This window comes from Pongo pygmaeus, chromosome 9 (genome assembly GCF_028885625.2).
Source record: "Pongo pygmaeus isolate AG05252 chromosome 9, NHGRI_mPonPyg2-v2.0_pri, whole genome shotgun sequence".
Lineage (NCBI taxonomy): Eukaryota > Metazoa > Chordata > Mammalia > Primates > Hominidae > Pongo > Pongo pygmaeus.
The window spans coordinates 58214610-58239527 of record NC_072382.2 but is presented as its reverse complement, the minus strand read 5'-3'; the positions used below and the strand labels follow the sequence as shown (position 1 = coordinate 58239527).

Here is a 24918-nt window from a genome sequence, read left to right as displayed (position 1 = left end):
AAATTCCCAGTTTTCAGAAAAAGTGAAATGTTCCCCTTTTATGCCTTCATGGAGACAGACTGCAGCTGGAGCCTTCTGGGAGCCAAAAGTGACCCCTTTGCAGCTCTTAACAATCTGTTACTGAATAATTTGAGAGAATATTGCTAATTATGAACCTGTGTCTTTAGATACCCAACTCCTTAAGCTGCAGAGTACCCAGGACAAGGTTCTCCTCCTTGAGCAAGTTACTTACCCTCTCTGCCTTAGTTTCCCCATCTGTGAAACAGGTATAATAATAGTACCTACCTTACTGTTGATGTAAAGAATCAATTAACAATGTATGTAAAATGTGTAAAACCACACATAGATCAATAATGTCAACTATTACTGTTATTATGGTTCAATAAATATTTGAGAGTTGATCATACAGTGTGTTGGCTTCCTGGACTCTTCTCCCCCCTTAACTTTCCTAAAAAGCCAAGCTATTGAAGTCATTATCTTTTTTTGTTTCTTAAACCACATTTGAGTTCATATGGTGAGCCTTGGCAGAGCCCCCAAAAATAATGAAACGAAAGGAAACATGTCTAAACAGGTCTACAATTTGGCATAGTACTGGTTTGGTACAAATCTATGCAGCATAGGGAAATGGAGAATGTAACATCTCCAGTGTGGGTGAGTGGCAGAAACTACCCAGAAACAAGCCAAGTCAAGGGCTCCTAAGGCCATGGACTGTGAGGTCACAGCGACAAGGGTGGGGTCTTTGGAGCTCACCTCTAAAGTTGCTGACATTCTATCTCCAGAGGGGTGTAATGTGCCAGCTGAAGTTAGGACTTGTAGGTGACAATTCTGAGCATAGCCTGTAACTTGCTGTGTGACTTAGGGCAAATCATTTCCAAACTTAGGCCTTAATTTCCTCTTCTGTAAAGATTAGGCTGTTTTTGAAGTCCCCTCCACCATGAAAGTCTGTGGTTCTATGACCCCAGGGCTCTTCTTACATTAGATCAGCTAAGATTTTGCTTCTCCCTGCTCCGAAAAGCAGTCCCTCCCACAGTAGAAGCATATAAATCTTCTTTGGCTACCCTCTCCGTTTGGCAAAATTAAAATTTTAAAAAGGATCTGTCCAAGAGCTCCCCATATTTTCCCCCTTCTTGCTATGTAATGCCATTTGGTGAAAACTTCTTCAAGTAGGTTCCCAACTGATCTTAGTAAATTCCCTTCACAAGAAGTATTCATCTCAGAGGTGCTGCCCGAATAAAATGAACAGACTCACAAAACTCGCAAATACAAAGGCCATGGTGCCAAGGCTTCAGCTTTGAGTGGCTTCCCTTCTGTCATACTGTGCAGTCACACAACTTCCAGCCTGCCTCGCATTCTCTGGGCCACTGTGGGACCACTTCCTCTATCCTTTTCAGCTGTGGCCTACAAAGAGTAGTAGGAACTTCCATTAATTGGGGTAGATTGAGCCCATACCTTTATCTCTATTTCCTTCCAAAACCCTCTTAAACCAACTGTAAAGGAACAAAGAAAGTATGAATCCACCAAGAAAAGACGAAGAGAAGGAGAAACAAGATAGTTCAACACATTTCAGATGAATACCACAGATGAAGGAGGTAACTGACTATGCAGAGTGGAGGAGGCTGAAACCTTGTGCCTGCTGAAGGGAACAGTGAGAAGGAAACAAATTTTGTCTTGCAAGACACTGAAAAGCCTCAGGACTGAGAAGCACCAAGTGTCTTTGAAAGTCGGGTAAGGATAGGGCTGAAATCAGAGGGGTTGCCTGAAAGTATATTTATGGGGGGTAGTTAGATGCCCAGATTCTCCCCAAAAACACATAACTAGGCAACTTATCTGTTGCTATACCTAACGAACACCACACATTATCTGGCGAAACTGACCCAGGACAGCCCTGGATCCGGAAAAAGAGTCGTCGGAGGGTGGCAGTGAGGATCAGAATGAAACAAAAGGGTTAAGTGAGTAAGTGACAGTCTATGTAAAGGATGATGGGACTCCCCCCAGCCCCCTTCCAGCATCCTGCTCCAGAAAGTCAACAACTAAGCATATACACCCCAAGACAGAAGATTAGGGGAAAAGTTCATAAATATTGATCTCTGGAAGTTTACCAATGGGGAAAAGCTTCCCCAACTCCTCAGTCCAAACATCTTACAAGGAAGTCAGCAGCCAATGCACCCTCCCCATGCACACAGAGTCTCATGTAGTATCTCTTTTCAATATAAACAGCCAGCTAAAGATCATCAGATCTTTAGAGAGGAAAACCTCTGTATCAGTTAGAATCTCAGCAGAGGACCACATCAAACTGGATAGCAGGAGTTTAATAAAGGAACCATTTACAGAAGTATGGACAATGTTTATATTCCAGGACTACTAGATAAAACTAGAGCTCTACCACCTCTAAGCCTGAAGAAGTAAGGGAAAGGAGTGGTTACCCTTGGAGAGGGTGAATTGGAGAGGGTGAAGTTAAGGAGAGGGACACCAGACTGGAATCCCTGATAGAGGGATGCAGCTACAGCAGGTAAGCAGGGAGAAGCTCTCATTGTTTTTCAGTCCTGAGATCTGCCATTCGTCTCATTAGCTGAACCCAACCAGAAGCCAGAGGGCCAGTTGATGCAGGCCATAGAGAGGCCATCCTCCCTAGGGGTATATGGAGTGTGAAAAAAGGTGGATAGTGCATCTACAGGGCAAACAAAAAACATCCAGCACAGTCTCCAGTGTGAAAGACAGAACCCAAAACAAAGAAATAGAAAATTAAAAATTGGAAAAAAACAGAGTCAAGGCAGAGAACAAAAGAAAACATTTTTTTAAACTCTATAATTAATATCCATAGAAAAATGATAGATGATATGGCAATATAAACAAGAACAGAAAACTATTTTAAAGGATTAAAAATAAGAAAGAGCCTTAGAAATTAAAAATAATAGCTAAATAAAAGTTTCATTAGAAAAGTTGGAAGATCAAGTCAAAAAATTTTCTCACAAAGTGGTAAGAAAAGTAAAAACATGCCCAAGAGGAAAGAAAAGATAAGAAAATTAGGAGTCAGGAAATTCAATATACATTCAATAGAAGTCCCTGAAAGATAGAACAAAGAAAAATAAGGAAAAATATTATAAAACAATTTCAAGAAAGATTTCCCAGAACTGGCAAGCCTAAGCCTCTGGACTGAGAAGGCTCAATAAACACCAGAGCAATGAATAAAGAAGATACATACCAAGGCATGTCATCACAAAATTTCGAAACACTGAAGTAAAGAGAAGTTCCTAGGAATTTCAAGGAAAAAAAATGGCAATGTACAAAGAAACAGGAATTAGAAAAAGCAGCAGACTTCTCAATAGTAACACTAGATGCTAGAGGACAATGGGAAATGCATGCAAAAGTCAGAATGAAAAAAATTGCCAACCTAGATTTCTACAAACAGCAAAAGTGTCAATCAAGTGCGAAAATAGAGTAAGCATATTTTCAGAATTTCAAAGAATCAAAAAATTTATCTTCAACTCCTCTTTTCCAGGAAAGGTAGGAGTCCTGTGCCCCACCAAAATGAGACTAATCTAAAGAAGAAGGAAGATAGGCAACAGGGATTTAACACAGGAAAATGGTATACAGAAGTCATCAGGTAACCACTGTGCAGGCCTAGAGTAACCATTTCAGAGTGGAACAGAAAGGCAGAACCCCAGAGTGGCATGTGGTGAAAGTGGGGGTGGGGAGACTGCTGAAAGAGTTGACGTCTTTGACCATGTTGCAAAGCGTGTAAGAGGTGTTTTATAGATGTTTTGGAGGCATTTGGGAACAATTAGTGATTGGTATATAGAAAGTCAGTTAAAGGAAGGGGAAAATAAACAGGCAAGTTTAACTCCAGGAAAAGAAAAGTATAAAATAGCAACCATATCATGATATATTACTTGGCTTAGCAGTGAGAACAGTATCTACACTACTCATAATAATAGACTAATGACTTAATTACAGGTGAGGATGGAGGGAAGGGAAATGAAGGTGGTGGTATAAGATAATTAAATTTTTATTTATAAGAATGCAACAGATAAAATTTATTTTAAAATTGATACCTTAAATAGACATTTAATTTAGAAATATAGAGATAGACACCCCAAAATAATTCAAAATGGTTGGCTCCGGAAATCGGACAACAGAGTGGGAAAAGATGAGGCAGAAATTGCCATTATTAAGCCTTTTAGTATTTAAAAAATTTTAAACTATGTACATACACTATTTTGTAATAAACAAAAGGTAATCTAATTTAAGAGTGCATGCTCCAGAATCAGATAACGTGGCTCAAATCCTGGTTTCATCAAATATGAGTTTGAGATCTTAATATGTTTAGCTTTTCTGAGCCTCATTTTCCTCATCTGTAGAACAGGGTTACATGTTAAGAGAACATGTAAACAGGGTTACATGTTAAGTGAACATGTAAACAGGGTTACATGTTAAGTGAACATGTAAACAGGGTTACATGTTAAGTGAACATGTAAACAGGGTTACATGTTAAGTGAACATGTAAACAGGGTTACATGTTAAGTGAACATGTAAACAGGGTTACATGTTAAGTGAACATGTAAACAGGGTTACATGTTAAGTGTATGTAAGATACACACACAGTGGATGTTAACAGTGTGAGTAAGAGCTTAGTGAGACAGTGTAAGAGTTGAGCCTGGCACTTGGCATACAGTAAGTTCCCTGAGGAGGAAGAAGGGATCATCATGAGATGGTCAGATCACCTCAGCTTTGTTTCAAGAGTGAAGGCTAAACTCTCTCCACCCTAACACCCACAACAATCAGGTAGCAAGCAGTGAGGGAAAGGGCCATTTCCTATGTCCTCTCACTTCATCCACAAGGCTTAGCTTCATATTGTGTACCCAGGAAGAACATTTCCAGTAATGCATGTCTGTGGCATTGACTTAAGAATAGAGGAGCAAGAGAGATGACAAAGAGGGCCATATGGGAAGCAAGGCGAAACACCAGAAAGAGCACTGAAGTGAGTCAGAGGAAACAGAAACAGACATTCTGAGCACCTACTCTGTGCCAAGAGCTTTTCCATAAACCACATAATTCGCTCCAGCGATACACACATACAGAAGCTATTATTATCTCAGTCTTTAAGGATGAGAAACCCACAGTTTAGAGAGGGTGGCAATCTTGCCCGTGGTCAGATATTAAGATATTAAGCAGCAGAGCTGGAAATGGAACCCATGACTTAACAACTCCAAGGCCTCTTGCCCCTTACACTACATTACGCTGCTTGGGGCAAATCATGCAACCCTTCTGACATTCCATTTCCCCACTGTACAGTAGGGATTGTACTTTCTCTGAGAACTTCAGAGTTACTGTAAGAATGAAAGGAGTTGGTGAGTCAAAGAGCCTGATACAGTATGAAACAGTAAGCACACATGAGGACCTAATGACACATGCATGGGTGCCACAAGGGCTACACTGTGGAGCTTCCTAAGTCAGCTGTTTGGCTTGGTTGTCATGGGAAGAGAAAAGGGCTGGCTTTGGCCTAGGCCTGGAGTTGCAACTAGAATGGGGCAGAATCTGGGCCAAGGAGTCTGATGGGGATTCTAGAGCCACAGTCAGACTGTAAATCATGACATCCCCCATCCAACAGGTCGGTAGCATCTTGTATCGGCTAAACAGCAAAAACTTACCAAATTAATATCTTATAAAGCCACAAGATTAAAACCACTGCCATTCCTCCCAGGTTTCTCTGTTGAACAGTACTAGCTTCTAAAAATAGATCAAATCAAGTCATTTCTCTGCTTTAAAATCTTTCCTGCACCTTTACCCCACAGGATGAAGTTCTAGTTCCTTAGCCTGACATTAAAGCTTTTATGACCTGGCCGTAGCCATCACTGTAGCCTTGTCTTCCACTGCTCTGCTCCCCTCCAGATGCCCTCATTTCCCCCAGTTTGCCATGCCTTCTCCATACTTTTGTTCATGTTGATCATATTCCCTGGAATACCTTTCTCTTCTTCATACTCATCCTTTAAGACCCACTTCAAGGATCATCTCTTCTAAGAAGCATTACCTAACCCCATGTTAGGATGAAGGTGTGAATTTACAGCTAAACAAAACAGCCTCAAAGTGAGAGAGCTAGCAGAGACCTCAAAGATTATCTTACTCAATTCTCCTATTTTATCCATAAAGAAAAGGAGGCCTGTAGAAGGAAAGTGGCCTGCCCAAGGTGTCAGCAGCTTGTCTAGTACTCAGGTATTCTGTCCCAGTACTCTTCCTATTGCATGGTACAGCTTCTGAATGAATGAATTCATGAATGGACAAATAGGCAAACCAAATGTTGCTAAAGCACTGCCCAGGGACAGCACGGTGAATGAATAGTCATAGTTGTTCTACATTTAAGGGCTTTAGGTGCACCCAGGAGGAACAGAGGATTCCAGAGGCAAGAGGCAGCAGGGACAGCAGTCAAAGGACAGGTGATACAGAGGTGCACCAGCATAAGCTGAGGCCTGTGGATGCCGAGAGGCAATACTGTGAGTCTGGGTTTTGCAGATACAATGGTGCTGCCCAGGCTCAGGAAGCTAGTGCCTGTCTAAGGAAGGACAGAGCAGGCTCATGGGCTGGACTGCTTGGCCACTGTCAAAGCTGCCCAATGTCACATGTGGTTGTCCCCTAGTTGCTATGCTCTGGTAGATAGACAAAAGGATGGGGGCTGGCCTCTGCCCCTACAAACAAGTACCATCAGTAATGCTAGCTCTGCTGTTGCTTTTTCCTGTCTTCCAAAGCCACATGCATATTAAAAGTTCAGTTTATGCTGCTTGATATGCTAATTAACCTAAGTCAAACCTCTGCAGGGAGCAGCAGAAGAAGCAGCAAGCGCAGACCTTGCAGTCAGCAGACCTTGGTTTGAATTCTGGGCTCTACTTCTTGGAGTTCTCATCTGAAAAACGGGGACAATTTCTATCTACTTTCTACCCTGCATGGTGATAACTAAATGAGATGATATATGCAAAATGCTCAGAATAGTGTCAGCACTTTGTACTTAACTACGTCACTTCAGTTTTACTCTGTAAAAAGGTATTATCCTTTAAAGAAAAAAAGTTTTATCTGCTATAATTGTCAACTTCTGAAGAATCTTCCTAAATAACCTATGATAGTTCTACACCGTCTAAACAATAAAGTCAATGCCCTTCAGCATGCTGTTGGAGACCTGGTCCTAAGCTGTTTTGCTGGCTGACCACTTGTCCCTCAACCATTCACACTTTAGAGCCTTCTTTCCCTTTGCTCATGCTTATCCCTCAGCACAGAATGCTGCTCTTTACCCTTCCTCCACTCAGGAGCCACTTCTTCCACAAGGATTTCCAAAAGTAATCATTCTTACCTCTTCATTCTTTCTCCTAGTTCTTATCATGGTCTGCTTTGTATTCATTCATTCAATCATTCATTCATTCAGTATTTAAGTGCAAAGTATGTGCCAAATTTAATTCCCATAGCTCTCTTTCCCACTAAATGTGAGTTCCATGAATGTGAATTCCATGAATGTTGTATTCCTCCACAGCATCCATAACACTACATGGCACATCATCAGCCACTAGTAAGCTGAAGGGAGAGAATGAGAAAATATTGCATATAATGTTCATTCAGTATTGAACAAACATGTGAAGCACCTATTGCATGCAAGGCAAGTATAGATGGTCTGAGTCTATGAAGATGTTCAACACAGTTTGTGGACATGAAGACAGACTTTGAGAGTTGCAGAAGACTTTAGAAATTGTCTAGTCCAGCTCCCACATTTCCCAGATGGGGATTCTAAAGGTCCAGAGAAGGAGAGTAACTGCCTAGGATAACACAGTTATCACCATAACTCTAGTTATGGTGCACAGTGGAAGGCTGTCTCTAACTTGCTCTAATTCTTTGTATTTTCCTCTTTGAGTTCACATTAGATTTACTTTTGCAAGGCCTCAAGCCTCTTGAGTAACTGTAAACAAGTGCAGTGGGTCACAAATGCAGTTTCTACTACTGTAAGCAACCCTAAAAAGGACCAGAGCATTGTGCTAAACAGGTGGTCAACCTTGTGCCTGAGATGACCAGCATGAAAGAGTAATTTAGCAACTATGGGAGCCTCCTCAACAGCCTGGCACCCTCACCTGTGGTGTCATATAGAATGACTCCTGTGGAGTGATATAAATGTTGCTTCTCTAGGAACAGTGAAAAATCCACCTTGATTGAGAGGTAAAAAGTTACATCTTGGGATTTGAAGCTATGCTTTGAAAACATATGACTTAACAGAAATGTGACTTGAGCAATAAGCAAGATTCTGTAAAAAATCTCTGTATTTATTGTGAAACATCTTTCTTAAATGTAAAAGGTTTATCACGTTTCTGGCCTGTTGGAGAGGAAAATATGGTGCCCCAAGTGGCCAGGTGTGGTAGTGGCAACGAATATATCAGTTCCAGAGCTGAGAAAGGCAAGACCTGGGACAGAGCACTGGTAACCAAGAGAACTAAAAAACTGTTGCTTTGCCTTTAGCTGCTGTCTCCCTGTCTGGCAAACAGCTCAGGCAACCACTTCAGAAAGCCCCTTGAGAACCAGGCACCATCTCCTTCTGAATAGCACAAGCTAGACTTGAGTGCTAGTCCCAGCTCTGCTATTGACCAGCTGTGCAATTTTGGGTAATGCCTTAGGGCTGCTCTGGTAGCAACAGGACCCAGGAAGGCAGCCAAAGAATTCAATAAATAGTTTTGAGATAACTGATCAGCCATTGTGTTACAATTGCCTACAGTATTCAGTACAGTAACATGCTGTCCAGGTTTATAGCCTAGGAGCAACAGGCTAAACCACATAGCCTAGGTGTGTACTAGGCTATACCATCTAGGTTTGTTAAGTACACTTTATAATGCTTGTGACAAAATCATCTAATGACACATTTCTCAGAACATATCCCCCCTTTTTGAGAGAGAGAGAGTCTTGCTCTGCCACCCAGGCTGGAGTCCAGTGGCAGGATCTTGGCTCACTACAACCTCCGCCTCCCTGGTTCAAACAATTCTTATGCCTCAGCCTCCTGAGTAACTGGGATTACAGGCATGTGCCCCTAAGCCCAGCTAATTTTTTTGTATTTTTAGTAGAGACAGGGTTTCACCATTGTATTAGTCTGTTTTAACACTGTTAATAAAGACAACCCAAGACTGGGTAATTTATAAAAGAAAGAGATGTAATGGACTTACAGTTCCATGTGGTTGGGGAGGCCTCACAATCGTGGCAGAAGACAAGGAGAAGCAAGTCACATCTTACACTGATGGTGGCAGGCAAAGAGAGAGCTTGTGCAGAGAAACTCCCCTTTTTAAAACCATCAGATTTCGTAAGACTTATTCACTATCACAAGAGCAGCACAGGAAAGACCTGCCCCCATGATTCCATTACCTCCCACTGTGTCTCTCCTACAACACGTGGGAATTCAAGATGAGATTTGGGACACAGCCAAACCATATCATTCCGTCCCTGGCCCCTCCTAAATCTCATGTCCTCACATTTCAAAACCAATCATGTTTTCTTAACAGTGTCCTAAAGTCTTAACTCATTTCAGCATTAACTCAAAAGTCCACAGTCCAAAGTCTCAGACAAGGCAAGTCCCTTCTGCCTATGAGCCTGTAAAATCAAAAGTAAGTTAGTTGCTTCTTAGATACAATGGGGGTACAGGCTTTGGGTAAATATAGTCCATTCGAAATGGGAGAAATTGGCCAAAACAAAGGGGCCACAGGCCCCATGCAAGTCCAAAATCTAGTAGAGTAGTCAAATCTTAAAGTTCCAAAATGATCTCCTTTGCCTCCATGTCTCACAGCCAGGTCATGCTGATATAAGAGGTGGGTTCCCATGGTCTTGGGCAGCTCTGCCCCTGTGGTTTTGCAGGGTACAGCCTCCTTCCCAGCTGCTTTCATGGGTTGGCACTGAGTGTCTGTGGCTTTTCCAGGTGCACAGCTGTCAGTGGATCTACCATTCTGGGGCCTGGAGGATAGTGGCCCTCTTCTCACTTCTCCACTAGGCAGTGCCCCAGTAGGGAGTCTGTGTCGGGGCTCTGACCCCACATTTCCCTTCCACACTGCTCTAGCAGAAGTTCTCCATGAGGGCCCCACCACTGTAGCAAAATTTTGTCTGGGCATCCAGGAACTTCCATACATCTTCTGAAATCTAGGCAGAGGTTCTCAAACCCCAATTCTTGACTTCTGTGCACTCGCAGGCTCGACACCATGTGGAAGCTGCCAAGGCTTGAGGCTTGTACCCACTGAAGCCACGGCCAGGGCTCTACACTGGCCCCTTTCAGCCACAACTGGAGTGGCTGGGACACAGGGCACCAAGTCCCTAGGCTGCACACAGTAGGGGCACCCTGGACCCAGCCCAGAAAACCATCTTTTTCTTCTAGGCCTCTGGGTCTGTGATAAGAGGGGCTGCCATCAAGACCCCTGACATGCCCTGGAGACATTTTCCCTATTGTCTTGGGGATTAACATTTGGCTCCTCGTTACTTATGCAAATTTCTGCAGCTGGCTTGAATTTCTCTTTAGAAAAATGGGATTTTCTTTTCTATCACATCATCAGGCTGTAAATTTTCTGAAACTTTATGCTCTGTTTCCCTTTTAAAACTGAATGCCTTTAACAGTGCCCAAGTCACCTCTTGAATGCTTTGCTGCTTAGAAATTTCTTCTACCAGATACCCTAAATCATTTCTCTCAAGTTCAAAGTTCCACAAATCTCTAGGGCAGAGGCAAAATGCCACCAGTCTCTTTATTAAAACACAACAAGGATCACCTTTACTCCAGTTCCCAACAAGTTCCTCATCTCCATCTTAGACCACCTCAGTCTGGATTTCATTGTCCATATCATTATCAGTATTTTGGTCAAAGTCACTCAACAAGTCTCTAGGGGGTTCCAAACTTTCCCACATTTTCCTGTCTTCTTCTGATCCCTTCAGACTGTTCCAACCTCTGTCTGTTACCCAGTTCCAAAGTCACATCCACATTTTCGGGTATCTTTTCAGCAGCACCCCACTCCTGGTATCAATTTACCATATTAGTCCATTTTCATGCTGCTAATAAAGACATACCTGAGACTGCGCAATTTACAAAATAAAGAGATTTAATGGACTTACAGTTCCACATGGCTGGGGAGGCCTCACAATCACGGCAGAAAGCAAGGAGGAGAAAGTCACATCTTACATGGATAGTGGCAGGCAAAGAGAGAGCTTGTGCAGGGAAACTCCCCTTTTTAAAACCATCAGATCTCATGAAACTTATTCACTATCATGAGAACAGCATGGGAAAGACCTGCTCCCATGATTCAATTACCTCCCACAAGGTCACTCCCCACAACACATAGGAATTCACTATGAGATTTGGGTAGGGACACAGCCAAACCATATCAGCCATGTTGACCAGGCTGGTCTCAAACTCCTGGCCTTAAGTGATCAGCCTGCCTTGGCTTCCCAAAGTGCTGGGATTACAGGTGTGAGCCACTGACCCTGGCCACGTATCCCGATTTTTAGGCAATGCATGACCATACTAGAATAAAATATAAAGAAAGACCATTATACTCTGGAGTAGAGAAGGATTCCCTGACTCAAAATCCAAAAGCCATACAGGAAAAGACTGATACATTTAATCTATAGTAAAAGAAAAGGTTGTATGACAAGATATTACAGACAAAATAAACAAAAACATCAAAAACAAAAGATAAAAAGCTGGGAAAATACATTTGCAATTCAAATCACAGAACAATGCCTAATCTCCCTAATATGTAAAGAACACCTAGACATTTATTAGGAAAAGACTGACAATCCAATTGTTTTAAAAAAATAAAATAAAAGGCTGTCTTAGTCCTTCTGGGCTGCTATAACAAAATACCTTAGACTGGAAAATGAATAAACAATACAAGTTCTGGAGGCTGGGAAGTCCAAGATCAAGGTACCAGCTGATCTGATGGTATATAGTGAGGGCCTGTTCCTTTTAGATGGCACCTTTTAAATGTCCTCACATGACAAAAGGGGTAAACAAGTTCCCTTGGACCTCTTTTATAAGGGTACTAACCCCATTCTTGAGGGTAGAGCCCTCATGACATAATCACCTCCCAAACACCCCACCTCTTAATGCTATCACATTAGGGAATAAATCTCAACATAAAATTTTTTGAAAGACACAAACATTCAGACTCTATAGCAAGGCAAAGGATACTGAGGCAGAAAAAATAATGGCCTCCTAAAGATGTCCATGTCCTAATTCCTAGAACCTACGAATATGTTTTGTTACATGGCAAAGGGGAACTGAGTTATCAGATGAAATTAAGGTTGCTAATTAGCTGATATTAAGACAGGGAGTGATACGGTTTGGCTGTGTCCCCACCTAAAATCTCATCTTGAATTGTAATCCCCATAATCCCCACGTGTCAAGGGAGAGACCAGGTGGAGGTAATTGAATCAGGGGGGCAGTTTCCCCCATGCTGTTCTTGTGATAGTGGGTAGATTCTCAAGAGATCTGGTGGTTTTATAAGGGGCTCTTCCCCACTTCATTTGGCACTTCTCCTTCCTGCCACCTTGTGAAGAAGGTGCCTTGCTTCCCCTTCACCTTCCATCATGGTTGTAAGTTTCCTGAGGCCTCCCCAGCCACGCTGAACTGTGAGTCACTTAAACCTCTTTCCTTTATAAATTATCCAGTCTTGGGCAGTTATTTACAGCAGTATGAAAATGTACTAATATAGGGAGATTATACTGGATTATCCAGGCAGGGATGATGTAATCAGAAGGGTCCTTAAATGTAGAAAAGGGAGGCAGAAGAGTCAGTGTCAGAGTGATGCAGTAGGAGAAAGATTTGAAAAGCTATGGCTGGCTCTGAAGATGGAAGAGGTCATAAGTCAAGGAATACAGGTAGCCTTTAGTAGCTAGAAAGGGCAAGAAAATGAATTCTCTCTGGAAGGTATGAAGGCTGCCAACAGCTTGATTTTAGCCAAGTGAGACCCATCTTAGATCTCTGACCTCAAACTTGAAGATAATACATTTGTCTTGTTTTAAGCCATTAATTTTATGGTAATTTGTTATAGCAACAATGAACAAAACTAATATGGGTGTGAAAAACTCCTCATAAAAGAGAAAACACAAATAGTTCTGGAACATATAAAAAGATGCTCAACCTTCATTTATAATAACTAAAATTAGATAGATTAAAAAGGCCACAATAATCTTAAAAAAGAACAAAGTAGGAGGGCTTATAATGCTAGATATCAAGATTTATTATAAAGCTACAATAATCAAGCTGGTGTGGTACTAGCATACAAATTGAAAAACAAACTAATAAAAAAGAACGTAAAAGCACATTCACACATACCTGCAGTCTCTTGATTTATAACAAAGGTACCTCCACAATTCAATGGTAAAAAATGAACTTTTCAATAAATGGTTCTAAATGTTTAAAAAAAACTAATTTGAGATGGATTTTAGGCCTAAATATAAAAGGCAAAATAATAAAGCTTCACAAAGAAAATATAAGAATACTTTCATGATCTTGGAACGGGTAAAAATGTCTTAAGTAGGGCACAAATACCTCAAACCATTAAAGGAATGGTCAATAAACTGGACTTCATTAAAATAAATAACTATTCATCAAAAGACACGATTAAGAGAGTAAAAGAGTAAGCCACACGAGGTCAGGAGATAGAGACCATCCTGGCTAACATGGTGAAATCCCATCTCTACTAAAAAATACAAAAAATTAGCCAGGCGTGGTGGCAGGCGCCTGTAGTCCCAGCTACTCGGGAGGCTGAGGCAGGAGAATGGCGTGAACCCAGGAGGCAGAGCTTGCAGTGAGCCAAGATTGCGCCACTGCATTCCAGCCTGGGTGACGGAGCAAGACTCCATCTCAAAAAAAAAAAAAAAAAAAAAAAGAGTAAGCCACTGGCTGGGAGAAGATGGTTGCAATATACATATTCAACAAAGGACTGGAATCTACCAGATATAAAGGATGCCTTCAAATCACTAAGAAAAACATAGACAAAACCCATCTTAAAACAATGGGCAAAGACTTAAAGTCTTAGGACTTAAGTCTTTGGATTTGACAAAAGAAGCCACCCAAATGGCCTATAAGCATGTAAAAAGGTACTCCACATCATTAGTTATGAGAGAAATGCAAATTAAAATCAGTGAGATTCCATACTGCACACTCAACAGAATTGCCTAAATCTGTAAGATTGAAAATATCTGGCGAGAGTATAGCACAAATGGAACTCTCATATTGCTGGTGGGGGTGTAAATTGGTGCAACTACTTTAAACACTGTTGTGCAATATTTACTAATATTAAACATGAACTAGAATTCCTAGTCTTAATCATGCACCCAAGAGAAATAAATGCACATCTATCAAAAGGCATGTATAAGGATGTACATAGCATCCTCAAACTGGAAACAACCCAAATGTTCAACAGTTAAATGGTTAAATAAGTTGTGGCATATTTATACAGTAGAATATTACCGAACATTACAAAATTACTGCTACACACAACATGAATGACTCTTATAGACACAATGTGTTGAACAAAAGAAGCCAAACACCTTTCACATGAAGTTCAAACAAAGGCATCTTTGGAGACAGAAGTCAGAAAAACGGTTACCTCTGGGGGTGGGTTATAGACAGAGACGGAGCATGAACTAGTCTTCCAGGGTGCAGGAAATGTTCTATATCTTGCTCTGGATGGTGTTTTCTTAAGTATACACAGATGTAAAAATTCATCAATCTGAACCCTTAAGATTTGTGCACTTTACTATACTATATATGCTATACTTCAACTTAAAGATAAACAAAAACTACCCTGAGTAGTTGCTTACCTATCGGACTGGCAAAAATCCAAGACATATCCTATTAGGGAGGCTGCAATAAACAAGCACCCTTATACCTTGCTAGTGGGAGTGAAAAATGGCATAGGCCCTATGGAGGCCAATTTTGAAGTACATTGCAAAATTACAAATACATCTATACTTTGACACAGTAATTTCACTTCTAGGAACTTATAACTATACTCTCCTACACATGAAATAACATATATAGAAGGTCATTCACTATAGCGTTGCTTATAATAACAAAAGACTAGAAATTACATAAATGTCCATGAACAGGTCACTAGTTAAATAAATCAAGATATATAGGAACTTTGGAATATTATGTAACTGTAAAAAAAGAACTAGGACAACTTTTATACTGACATGGAAAGATCTCCCAGAAAAATTGTTGAGAAAAATCAGGCACTGAGAAATGAGTATAGTATGCTACCATTTATGTAAAAGGAAGGATAAAAACATATCTTAGTATTCACTTACATATGTAAAAGGACACTAGACGGATACAGAAGAAACTAGTAACAGGCATCACCTGGACGTGTGGTAGAAGGGTTTTGGGGAGCTAGAGAGAGGGGGATAGCATGGAAGGGAGTTTTTCATTTTAAATACTGAAACAAAAAGATGAAATACTCCTATGTGGTGGCTTTAAAAACAGGCCAGACTGTCACCAGTCTGCAGGAAGGCAGCATCGGGTACTAGTCCACAGGCTCTGAAATTAGAGGTGTGGGTAAAAGACCTAACACACAAATTCTTCCTACTTGTGTGACCTGGGCAGGGTAAACTGCTCACCTTCAGCTTCATTTTCCCTTACTTAGAAGATGGGATTAACCAGAGTACCAGCTCATCAATTTGCTGTGAGGATTAAATGGGATGAGAGAGGTAAAGCATTTACATTCTGCCTATCTCATTGTGCATAGAAACATACAAGTTTGTAAATTTTACAATAGTATTTTTAAAATTTATTATTTTAAAATTTATAAAATAGCTAATGCACAATAGCTTTACAGATGAATTTACAGATTCTACCAACATTTGCCCGAACAACTTTTCCACCAAAATGTGAAACCTCAAATTATACCCTTGCATAATACTCTATATTTGCCTATACATTATTTTACTAAGCAGAGATTATTCACTGGCAGATACTGTTATAACTATGCAAAATGAAAAGTTACTTATGAAGAGTAACTAATAGGTTATGTTACTTCATTAACTATCCTTGTGCTGTAAAGTTGTAAATATATGTCATTTGATTTAAATATTCAGAAGAAAATCTTTTAGCTTTAATGATTTTCTTTCCTGATTGTTAAAATAATATGTGCTCATTTTAGAAAATATACAAAGGTAAAAATGACCATAAAAAAAAAAAAAAAAAAAAAAAGAAACATACAAGTTTGTATCTGCCTCTAAGCTCTCTACAAGGCCCTAGGGTTTGGAGATATCACTGCTCAGAGTAATATCCAGTGCCAAAAAAAGAGTTATTTCTCTATTTTCCTATTAAATTCTTACATGAAATTGCTTGATGGTTTCATGCCAAGGTTAGATGCTCCTCCATACATATTATAAAGGTACAATGGTTCAACAGTTGAAAATCATCTGTGAAATGAAAAAAAAATCCATGCATATATTATAGCTCCAATTTAGTAAAAGAACTGGCTCTGCTTGGAGGAGGAGGAGGAGGCATCACACTTTCCTGCCAATAACCAACCCTTTAACAATGCCTGTCTGGCAAGCCTGAGTGCTCCAGGAAAGGGCCACCAATAAAATCCTTCCAAGGGTCTGTGTGGAACAGGGAGAGACGAAACGCAGTCAGCTCTTTTTTCTCCACAGGAAGGGAAGACAAAACAACTGCACATCAGGGAGAAGGCAAACAAATTGCCAATTCAAGCCAAAATAAGCTGCTCCTGGTGGAAGCACAACAGCTGGAGCCAATTCATCCAGACACAGAGGTGAGGGGCCTGAAAACAGAGCTGGATCTGGGGACCCTGCCTCTGAAAGGCAGGGGTCTTCTCAGCAAGTGATGGCCACATGCCCTCAGTTCACCTCAGTCTATGCCCACAAATGGGAGTTAGCCAGTGAGCTTTGTCAGATGTGGAAAGAAATCCTACGTGGAAAAGAAGAAAGCGAATTACTGAAGCAGACAAGTGGACAACACCTGCGGAGCACCTATGATGTGGCAGTTACTGAGCATGCACTTGACATACCTATGCCATGGGAAGAACAACTTCTGGGAGTGGGTATCACGATGTCGATTTTACAAATGAGGAATCAGGCTCAGTGAGGCAGAGTGATTGTACAAGGCATATAGGTAGAGAATGCCCAAGCCAGCCATGGTCAATGGCCTCAGCTCTCTCTTTTCTGATTGTCACCTGAGTCTCTCTATGCTCAGCTCCAACAGTTCTTCCTTAGTCTAAAGCGGGAACTCATACCACTTCACCATTCTGTCTAGTCATGGGGGCACCTGGTGGCAAAGACAAAACATGTCAAGAGAAACTTTATTGGAAAACTAAGGAAGTAACTAAACCAAGTTTCAAAAGAAGGGGAACAAAGAAACCCAGAAGCACATAAAGCAGCAGAGTAAAATTACCATCTTCGCAAGAAACTGAAATGTGGCTTCCATGGGGCTTGCTTCAGGCTGGAACATGCAGGGCCTGAGTCCCTGTCTGGGACAATGAATAGCAGAATCCTGTCCTTGAACAAATCTGGGCTAGCACTGTTTCCAGGGCTGCTTGGATGTGCAGATTTCCCAGTGGGAACCCCAGGCTCCAGTTTACAAATCCATCCTGCGGCTATGCTGAGATCTTGCCGCGGACCCTGATATCCAGGCTGGGAAAGACACTTCCTTCTCTAGATCCTGAGATTCCTACCCTGGCCTCAGGCTTATAATTACTTCCTTCCTTGAGGTCTTAATATAGAATAATAATAATAATAATAGCAGCTAACATTTATTGAGTCTTTACTTTTGTGTTAGGCATTGTTCTTAGCACTTTACCTAACAACCCTATGAAGTCAATAATATTATATCCCAGATGAGGTGAACAAGACACAGAGAAGGTAAGCCACTTATACAGGTTACACAGCTTGTAAGTGGAGAAGACAGAATCTGGATCCAGGCAATCTGTCCCCAATGCCTGAGCTCTTCTTAACTACTACCCATACTACTTCAGGCCACTGGAAATGATGGAGTAGAGGAGCAGTTTTGGAAGTCAGGCAGACAGCTCTACTATTTACTGCTGTAACTGTGGGACCAATTCAAACCAAGTAATCACTGCTTAAGCTACAGGTAATGCAAAGCCAAAGTTACCTGGCATGCTCAGGAGAAAAGCTTTAGCAGCCTAATTGTTACCATCACCAGCCTGGCTGACCAGCTGCACTGGCATCACCTGGGATTAGTTTAAAATGCCATGAAAGCTTGACCTACTCCCAGATCAGGGAGATGGATTTGAGCGTTGTCTCCCTGTCTCCTTGTCAATTGACTCACAATAAAGCTTTTTCTTTTCTCAAAGCCAGTGTCACAGTACTCACTTCTATGTGCGCTGGGCAGTGAGCCCATTGCTCAGGTAACACTGCTACTTATCTCTACAACCTGTTTAACCCATTTAACCTCTGAGTCTGTTTTGTCTCTACAAAGCAGATACAACAAATATACCTTGAGGAGTTGTATCCATTAACCTAAGACAGACTAGGTTCTCAATCATGTCCTTTCACCACTCTCTGTTTCACCTCCCTTTCCAAGTTGATTCATCTGTCACACATTCATTAGACATTAAGGTTGCTTCTACCCTTGGGCAAAGTTTGGCTGCTTTATGTTCTCTTCTAGTCTATTCTATAACTATTTTGTGCCTTTTACATGTGGGACACAGACCAGGCACTGAAGGGCTAGAGTTCAGGGAATGAAACTGAAGGCAGGGAAATCCCTCTAAAGCAGGCAAAGGCAGTAGGGTTGAGGGGAGGAGCTCAACCCCATGAGAAACATGGCTTTAAGCTGGCAGGAACTCTTCTTTACCTGCAACTTGTCTCCCTCTTGCTAGCCTCCTGCTAGGACTAACAGGCAGCTTCTTGTAGCTTCCTGTTTCAAAGCCTGCACCCTGCAGGGCACCCACTGAGGGCCTCATTCCTCCAGTGATGGAGAGCCTCTTGCTCCTGGCCGCCAGGCAGGTACATATGTGCAGAGCCCTGTGCCTGCCACTCACTTTTCCTGACTCTGAAACCATTCATTCAGCAGTCTGTGAGCCAGGTCCCAGGCACTGATGATAAAATGGAAAATAACAGGTCTGTCCTCAAGTGCTCGCCAGCATGCCCTATTCTCCCACTGCCTCTGATGGCCTCCACACAGGTAACACTGGACACATCTTTCCAGAATGTCATTGTTTCTCTCCCAACAAAGAAATATTTCACTAGAACAGTTACACTAACAAGTATTTCTCCCCTCCCGCTACCCAACCAAGAGAAAAGAGAAGCAAAGGAATTTATATCTGCCAGGTGTTTCACATAAATTATCTCACCTAATCACAATAATCCTGAAAGGTGGAATGATTACCCCCGTTATAAAGATGAGAAGAATATGGACGCTCACACAGAGATGGAGCCGGTTTGAACCAAGGCCATCTGCCTGCAGAGTCTTTGCTCCTACAGCCCCAGGCTGCCTACGTCAGCTCAGCCTGCTGCTTTGCTAGCTCTGACCCATTCCTTCATCTGGATTTTGTGCTTTCACAAATTTAGATTCCCTGCAATCTTCTTGTTTGTGTTGGTCCCAGGGGAAGCCAACCTCTCCCAGTCCAGTGATAGCGGTAGCAGCAATGTCCTAGGCACCGCCTTTGACTCTTTTGATTAGCTTGTCTTAATTACACCCAGGCTGAAGCAGTTCCGGTATAAAGTATCTGGTCCTGCTGCAAAGCATGCAGGTTTGCTGTTACATTTTCTAGCTCCTTCTCTAACTCCAGCCCCTGTTACTCCCTATATCCTCTGCTGTCCTTGGTTCTGCCTCTTTGTACATCATGTTTGGGCCTGCAAAGTAGTGCTTCAAATGACTGCCACCCCAGGCAGCTGAGCCAGTCTAGCTCAATTCAGAAAAGAATGTGTGAGTCTCTGCTAAGAGCCACACACTGCTTTAGGTGCTGTGAACAGGCAAGAAACGAGGAAAACACAAGGGCCTGGCCTGGTAGAAGTTCAAAGTTAGAAGCTAGGAGACAGGAGTGGCCAGGAACAGAAATTATTGACACAAATCAGTCAGTGGTGGGGTTGTAACAAGAGTCCTAAAATATCAGAGCTGGAGGGAAACTTGGTTTTCTGTTTTAACTTCTCCATTTTACAGATGAGGAAACTAAAGCCCAGTGGAGGGCAATTACTTTAACATATAATATCAGGTAATAACAACGAACATTCCCAAAGCCCCTACTAGGAGTTAAGCGTCATTCTATGTGCTTTACATATCTCAACTTATCCTTCCAACAACACTATGAGGTAGGCACTATTGCCCTCCCCATTTTAAAGATGAGCATAGAGAAGTCAATACCTTGTCCAAGTTCACATGGCTAGTAAGTAGAAGTCTGTACTGAACTCAGGCAGTCTGGCCCTACATGGAAGTCTCTTTAATGTACTGTGAGATGGAAACTGAGTCTACCTGTGGAAGTAATGAGAAGGCTTCTTGAATAAATTACTCATAGATCTAATTATGAAAACACTAAACTGTGATTATCCAGGGCCAACTAAGAGGAAGCCTCTATTAACCAGAGGTTTGAGTCCAACTGGGAGTTCCTGAGTGCCACTAAATACAAGGCAGCAAGGGCAGTGAGCAGAGCTGCATATTTCCAAAGAAAGAGCCAAACCAATAGGAAAGAACTTAGAATGGGGATTTATTCAAAAAACCAGAAGCAGTCCAATCATTCTTCCTTTTTATGTCTGGCTTTCTACACATGATGCCCCTCAGCCTGTGAGTTCTTTAATATGCTCAAATGCCACTTCCTGGGCAGGGAGGCCAGCTCAGGTACCTTAAAAAGATGCTCAATGATATGGATTGAAATATTCAGAAAAGGAGCTTCTAGTAAACCCTTGGCCAACCAAAGACTTCCATTTCCCCCAATCTCCCCTAACATACATGTATGACCGCACGCACCACGGCTTTTGGTTAACCAAAAGTCTTCTCCAATTCTGCCACATGATTTTCAGAAGAAGCAGTTATCAGTATAAAAATTACTTACCAATTACTGCCAAATTATGCTCTGAGCCACAAGAGACCTGTAAAAAAAAAAAAAAAAAGACAAAGAAAATGGATAGATATTTCAGCCAGTATATTTTATAATCATAGTTCTTTTCTAATGACACTGACATCCATTTTTGGCAAAATTTAGAAAGGAAATAGAAAGGAGCATCACATACAAAAGTTAAGATTATAATAACAACACATTCACAGCTATGTAAAAAGAGAAAATAAAAAAAATTGAATGGAAATTCATCAGATATTAAAGTTGTCTTTAGCTAGTGAGACCATGAGTAATTTTTAAAATCCTTTCTTCCTTTTACTTTTTGTATTTTTCAAACTTTCTATAATGAGCATATGTTACTGTAAAAATGGAAAGATAAGGCAATAAAGATAACAGTTTTTGAAAACTGAACTAAAAAGACCATCCCTCTCATATGGACTGATAAAATGAGCAAAGAATTCAGTGGAAACAGACTGGTCTGTGGAGAAATGTTTGACTTTTTCTCATCTGTCCACTTTCCCTTTCACCTACCAGCCACACAAACTATATGCAGTTCTTCCAACATGTCATGTTCTCTCACACCTCTAGCCCCTTGCACATGTTTGTTCCTCTACCCAGAATGTCCTCTCCTCTACTGCATACCTAAAAAATTTCTACTTATCCTTTAAAATCTCAAAGTATCTACTAAGACTTCTTTGCTGTTGCTTCTAGGCAGACCCAGGTGCACCTGTCCTTATGCCCTTAAATGTACCCCCACCGTAGCAACCATCTTGTTGCCTTTTATCATTGTTTCCTGTCCTCTTATGAGACTACATCTATTTTGAGAACATGGTTGAGTCTCATTCACCTCTGTATTGCACAGATGGATTGGACAAGTCCTGGGATTCAGTTAACATCTGCTAAATGAGGGAATGAATGAAAGAACAAAGTACATAAAAGAACAAATACCTAATATATAAAGGACAATTTTTGGCTTTCTGAATCCAGGGTTTCCAACCAGTGAGAGATACTTCTTGCCCTTCAGTCTCCATATGTCCCAACTGCTAGCAGGAGGAAGTGACTGGGAATACAAAGGCATAAATGGTTCCCCAGGACGAATTAAGAGGAGCTCTAGACTTTAGAGAATTATCCTGTGACCTTTATCAGGATACTCACTTTAGCTCCTGGCAAGAGGAATGTTTCAAGTACTCTGGAATGTTAATGCTGGAAGGGCCCTGGAGATCACCTACGTTATGAGGAGAAGATGGAGGCTTGGGAGGGAGAAATAACTTACCTCAGGTCCCAGGGAAAGTCTGTGACAAAACTAAGACCAGAGCCACCATTCTATCCTCTACTTCTATGAAATCAACCTTTTAAATTCACGTATGAGTGATTCCTTATTGAATGAGATCATGTGGTATTTGTCTGTCTGTGCTTGACTTATTTTACTTAAAATAATGTCTTCCAGGTTCATCCATGTTATTATATACGACTACAGTTAATCTATTATATTCTTGAAAAATTCTGAAAGTAGATTTTGTTTTCTCACCACAAAAATGACAACTATGTGAAGTAATATATGTTAATTAGCCAGTTTAGCCATTCCACAATGCGTATATATTTCAAAACATCATATTGTATACAGTAAACATATACAATTTTATCTCTCAATTAAAAAAAAATGAAATAAAAAACTAAGACTAGAGCCACTCTGATTCTCTTAATTCTCCCACAAGTTCCTTTGGTAGTGTTTCTCATTCTTTCCCAGTGAAAACCACTTGGAAGTAATATTCAATGGTTCTTAGCTCAGGCCCCTGACAGTGTAGCTCAAAAGGCATTTGAGCCTTAGAAGCCAATCCGCATATTCATAGGTGAGAAGGTGCAGGAAGGCTTCCTAGGCTTTTTCCTGTGTAGAAGCTGTGCTTCCCAGATCCCAGCTTCCACAGGGAAAAGGGTTACCTACACTTAAGTGGACTCCCTGACAGTGCTTAATTGCTAGTAAGTATTTCCAGGTTGTTTAGTCTCTGAGCTCCTTTAAGGCTGGCTCTGTGTCTGATTGACCTGAGGGCTCCCACTATGCCTCACTCAGGACCATATACGCAGCACAAGTTCATTATATGCTTCCTGGCTGTAATGAGGCTGCTTCCCTAGGTCTGTTACAGGAAGCATTTAGATTGAAGAACTGGAGAAAACTCAGATGTCGAACAATTGGGAAATGCTTATGTAAATTATGGTAGAGCCATCTGATGGACTAATATGCAGCCTTGGAAAATGATTCTTATAATAATAGGAAAATATTCATGATATGAAAAATTACATAAAAATTGTATATGTAATATGATCTGAACTCTATAATAAAGCATGAATAAGAATGGAAGGAGAGACATCAAAATGTTAACAATGAGTATGATTTTTCTTTTTCTTTTTTTCTATACTCTGAATTTTATACACAATTTTTATAATTAGGAAAAAATCTATTAAAAACTAGAAAAAATAAGTGTAATGCAGTTACCACCACAGAGAAAAAAACCCACCTGGGTGTAAAATATACATGCTATAAAATCAGGAATGTTTAGAAGTAGTGGGGGAAAAGGATTTGAAGGAAATTTAAATTATAAGGGTAGCTGCATCATGGTGGTAAGATTGTAAGATATTTTTTCTACTATTCTCTATGTTCCAAATATTATTTAACTGTGGTGGCAGTAGTAGTGGTGGCTAGGGCAACAGTAACTGTAGGAACTAAGCCAGCATATATTGAGGATTCATACGTGCCAGGTGTCATGCCAAGGTACTTTATAAACATTATCACATTTTAGTCATCATAACAATCTTTTCAGGTAAGTTCCACTTTGCTTATTTGAGACATAAGGAGACTGAGGCTCATACATATTAAACAACCTTCACAGCTAGACAAGTGGCAGCAGCAGAACTAAAACCCAGGTCTGCCTGATCTCCAAGCTAGTGTTCTTTACTGCTACATCGTTACCTTTGTTATTGTTTTAAAGTTATTTTCTTTTACAAAATGCAGAGAGAGAAAAGCCCTGCTTCTGACTGCTGGGGTTCACCCTGGGGCTGTGACTGTAGAGCTGACCAGCCTTGAGGACCAGGGGCTTCCAGAAACAAGCCATTGACAAATGTCAGTATCAGACAGCACATTAATGAATAAGACAGTGATGAATGGATTTTGTCAAACCAATGTAGAGCTTGAAGCTCAAAGTTCCCCACTGCTTCTTGCTGTCTGTGTGCTGGCATAGAGGTCAGGAGACTGAACACCACAGGCTGCAAAATCCCAGTGTTATACTCCCTCAGTGAAACTGTATCAATGACCATTTGCTTCATAATGCTCCTGTCAGCATCTACCCACTCCTCAGCTGCAGGCAGCTTTCTAGAAGACACTGTTAACAATGGCAATGCGCCCAAGAGAAAGAGATTCAGGACCAGGAAGCTAGATGAGTCCCAGGTCCTCCTCTTTCTGGCTCTGAGACCTAAAGGGCAAGGTATTTGATTTGACCTCTTGGGCCTCAGTGTTCTGAGGTGTAAAAAGTAGATAACAGTGTCTTCCCTGCCTGCCTTACAGAATTGCTAGAGGACAAATGAGACAATTTATCCCCTTACAGTCATGCATCCCACATTCCTCATGCACAAATCTGACCATGTCATGCCCATGTATAAAACCTTCACAGGATCCCAGTGTTGGTAGGGTAAAGCCTAAAACATCTTACAAGGCCCTCATGAGTAGGTCCCTGTTTACCTCTCTGGCCTCATTTCCTCCCTCTGCTACTCATGAACCCTCAAACCAAACGATATAATCCTTTTGTTCTATTCACATCACATTACTTTTCTCTAAGAACATCATGCAATTTCAGGCCTTTATGCATGCTATGCTCCTTGCCTGAAATTTGCTTTCTCCCAC

The 24918-nt window shown here is 41.1% G+C and overlaps 1 protein-coding gene across 9 annotated transcripts in view; it reads right to left on the bottom strand.

Moving 5' to 3' along the window:
- The window catches only part of SERGEF (secretion regulating guanine nucleotide exchange factor), a 227063-nt gene that overhangs the window by 70365 nt on the left and 131780 nt on the right, over nucleotides 1-24918 (bottom strand). For 4 of the 9 annotated variants that reach the window (XM_054438107.2, XM_054438114.2, XM_054438113.2 and 1 more), the window contains one exon: nucleotides 21024-21060. In XM_054438107.2, the coding sequence (XP_054294082.2) occupies nucleotides 21024-21060 (37 nt within the window). Of the gene's footprint in view, nucleotides 1-15617; nucleotides 15676-16332; nucleotides 16928-17027; nucleotides 17285-20338; nucleotides 20447-20661; nucleotides 20814-21023; nucleotides 21061-24918 lie in introns of those variants that run through there. The other 5 variants (XR_010127578.1, XM_054438109.2, XR_008492300.2 and 2 more) reach the window with 5 other exon arrangements.